We start from the raw sequence: 3,747 nt of genomic DNA on the forward strand, positions 1-3,747 counted from the left end.
GTCGCGGCCTCAGCGGCTCGCCGCGACCGCCTCCGTCTCGGCGGTTGAGTCGCAGTTTTGCCATTCGATATGTTTTGATGATGCAAAGTTTGCCTTCCACGATGCCGTCGATCAAAACGGACTTTTGTGGCGAGGAGACAAAAAAGTAGGACTCACATGTGGAGGGAAGGAGGATGGCCATCAAGTGCTCCCTCTGCCTGGTCAGTGCCAACTTCTCCCTCCTCAGATGCTTTTCGCTGGCCCGGAGCGCCTCAATCACCTGAACGGCCTGAAAACAAACACAGACGGGAAAAGTCCTCAAACTGCAGACATACCGCAAGTAGAAAACGCAGATAAGACTGACGTCAGTACCCCCAATAAATAAATAAATGTCTTTTTCCCGTCAATGACTTCCAATCCCCAGTTTTGACGACTTGGCAAGAGCGCCCAAAACGACTTGGCCCGCAAAATCGTTTTCCTCATCGACCTCGAAATGATCTTGGCAGTGTTCCCAAAGACTCACAAATTCAAATAAAGAACCACCCAAGGCACCAACCATTTCATTTGGAGACAAATCACCAATCGGGCAATTCTGGCTTTGGATGTGGTCACATGACTGGCGGCACTTTTGGATCCTTCCCGTCATACCGTGACACACAATTCGGGCTTGACTGAGCTTGATTTTTTTTTTTTTTTGGGAGCCTTGAGGCCGTCCGATTCGTGTCAAAAATATTTCGCAGTTCAAGCGGCTGCTTCACTTCCAACAGAGATCAGAATTGCAGGCAAAACATTCGACTTTTTTCCTGATATCCGGTCCTTTAGTTGAACTTAAGAACAGGGAGGAATTCGATCTTTGTACCGAGGCCATCAATAAGTATGTCAACATGAACGTGATGTGAGCAGCATGCCCTCCCACATGAAATCGCATTTCTTGGACGCCTTTCTTTTCTCTGCCATCAAGTGACGACTCCCAAAGGAAAACCCGCCCTGCCTTTCTCGCATGTCAAAACACGTCATCGTTGACAGAGCTGTACTCGAAAACGCACCACACGGAGCACGGAGAGCGCCGTCAACTGAAACGGGGCTCCATTTAATTCATGCACAGCATGTTTGCACTGAGGATTGAGGGGAAGAAATTTCATCTATGCTGCATGTCTGTCATACATCAAGCATATTTGACAATAAAGATGACCTTGACCTTGATTTGTCTTCATTTTTTCCATCTTCTTCACTTTGACAAAGTTTCCCAACAAGAAATGTGCGTCCGGAGCCCCGCAAATGCTCAAAGCTAAGCAAAGCGTTCTGCTCCGCGCGGGGGATTTAAAGGGGAAGTCGGCTCCAAAGTTGTCGTGACAAGATGATGCGCCCGCACGAGTCTGAACGCGGCCGTTACGGTCACCCTCAACTTGACTTCACGCACTCACCTCGTGCAACGTGGCGGCGGTGGACACCGCGCGCTCCAGCCGGAGTTCTTTCTTCAACTTGGTAACCATCAGCGATATCCTGTGCCGCCGCATCCTCTCCAAGGCGTTGTGGACCTGTTTCTGCACAGGAAGGTCACATGAGCGGAAGAGGGAGTGAAACGGCCAACGGAGTCAAGTCGGACCCGTTTCGGCCGTCTCGGCACTCCTACGCACGTCCTAAATGGATGACAGCTGGCTTCGGCGGCGGCATCGAAAAGCGTATTCGACGTCAAATGCCATTCCAACGCACGAGTAAAGATCCCGTTTATGACATTTTTCCATCGGACAACATAAGGCGGGTGCACACTGAGGAAAAGGTTTCTCACACTGCCCACGGAGCGGCTCCTCTCTTGGTCGCTGAACTCGTCCGTCAAGTCGGACGAGTGATCCGTCTCGTCGCTGGACGAGTCCACAAGGTTGACGGTGCGGACGACGCGCTCGGGGTCCCGCGGGTCGCCCTCGTCGTCCACAATGCAGACGACGTCCAGGTCCGCCAGGTCCCGGGCGGGCTCCGGTGATCCGGATGACGAAGGCGGCGCGGGTGAGACTCCCGACTCCACAGGAGCCCCCCCGGGGGTCGGCGCGCTTCCGTCTTTTGGGTTATTCAAGAGGCTCAACCGCGCTTGCACGCTGCGGACTTCTGAAATGACGAAGTCGGGAACAGGGCTGCTTTCCTTGGCGGGAGCGGGGGGGGCGCTCAGCCCGGCGGGAACGTGATCTGGTGTGCAGGTGGCGGGAATGGTTCCGGCGAGGACCGGCAGAGAGCGCTTCACCGTGAACGACTTGAAGCCGGAGAGGGCGGACACGGGGCTCGGGAGCACCGGGCCGGCGATGCGGCCGGCGGGAGCCGCAAGAGAAGGAGCTCCGAGGACACCGGGGGAACCTGAACACAACAAGGTGACATTTCAATCCATCTGCCCTTCTGCAAAATACGTCCAATGTCCCGGCAAATAGTGCTCATTTGTAAAGGAATGATTTTTGAGCGGAGGCCAGCCGATTCGACGACCAGCCCCTTTTCTGGTCTGTCGTTAGCTCCTGAGCATCCTGCTTTCACCGGAGAGTCTTGCGCTTTGCTACAAGTGGAGATGGAGAAGACGTGATCTTCGATCCACCACAGATAGCGACCGGAAGGGGCAACAAGGAGAGGAGGGTTCTCGGGTAACTGTCAGCAGCGTTTGGTTGCCGACACAGGCATCTTTGAGACGACTCCGTGTTTACAGGAAACGCTTTATAAAAATAAATGCGTAAACAATCCTGGTGAAGAAAAGCGGAATAAGAAGTTTCTACCCGTACACTCCTGATATGTTTTCATGGAATATGAGGCATTTGGCAAGGTCAGATAAAGCGCCTATTTAATTACAATTGGGACCAAATTGGATTTTTCCATTTGTGGGGAGAATGTCACTTTTTTTTTTCAACACGAATAGCGAACGCGGATTTTGTGCGCTAAGGTCCGAGCTCTCACAATCGAGAGAAAGACAACAAATACTGCTTCAAATGTAGTCGGTCGCATGTTAAATCAAAGACCCTTAACTCATTCACTCCCAAAGACGTTTTTAAACGTCTTTTCAGACTTGGTCTAGAATTGGCTGGGACTGAATGAGTTAAAAGCAGTCCGGTTGTCTTTTCGTTCTCTTGGGCTTGGATCGGCCGTTGGCGTCATCGAGTGTTCGGATGGACCCCAAATTCACCCGTCTTGTTGGGGTTGGCCGCTCTCAGCTGGCTGATGGGGATCAGCTGGACCAGTTTGCCGTCCGGCCTGCGGTAGTAGCGGACGCCTGTCGGGCTTTGCACCTGCCGCAGAATCATCTTGACCGTTGAGGGCGTGGGCACTGCCGAGCGGGACGGGCGTGGAGTCGTGATGCGGGGGCCTGCAAGCGGAACCGTTGAAAACCCCGTCAAGTCACACTTTTGGGACTTCACGATACATTTGGGTGAACCGTATCATCCACAAAATGAAAAACACAGCGATTAAGGGGAATGAGTGCAAGATTCTCAACACAGTCTCTGACATCACCGAGTTGTGTTCTGCGCTCACCTGGAGGCGGAGGTGGGACGAAATAGTAAGTGAGAGCGGGGCCGGACGAAGAGGCGGCGGTCGCCAGCGCGGGGACGGCAGTTGCCGGGGACGTGGCGGCTGCCGTCGAGGTGGCAGTTGACAGCGCGGGAGCGTCGGGGGCCGTAGAAACGGCGGTTGCCGTGATGGCGACGGTTGACGTGGAGGCGGCGGCAGTTGGCGTGGAGCCAACGGTTGATGTGGAGGCCGCGGTGGATGCCGACGTGGCGCTCGACGCCAAAGCGGCGG

At 54.0% G+C, this 3,747-nt stretch overlaps 1 protein-coding gene across 1 annotated transcript in view; it reads right to left on the bottom strand.

Annotated features, from left to right (window-relative positions):
- LOC109520224 (uncharacterized) overlaps window positions 1-3,747 on the bottom strand; it is an 11,214-nt gene that overhangs the window by 2,939 nt on the left and 4,528 nt on the right. Inside the window, exons 10-14 of the mRNA XM_019877324.1 lie at window positions 3,481-3,579; window positions 3,134-3,313; window positions 1,769-2,325; window positions 1,404-1,523; window positions 157-268 (exon numbers count right to left, since the gene is read on the bottom strand). Coding sequence (XP_019732883.1) covers window positions 157-268; window positions 1,404-1,523; window positions 1,769-2,325; window positions 3,134-3,313; window positions 3,481-3,579 — 1,068 coding nt within the window. The remainder of the gene's footprint in view (window positions 1-156; window positions 269-1,403; window positions 1,524-1,768; window positions 2,326-3,133; window positions 3,314-3,480; window positions 3,580-3,747) is intronic.

Source organism: Hippocampus comes, unplaced genomic scaffold, assembly GCF_001891065.2.
Source record: "Hippocampus comes isolate QL1 unplaced genomic scaffold, H_comes_QL1_v1.1 scaffold295, whole genome shotgun sequence".
Taxonomy (NCBI): domain Eukaryota; kingdom Metazoa; phylum Chordata; class Actinopteri; order Syngnathiformes; family Syngnathidae; genus Hippocampus; species Hippocampus comes.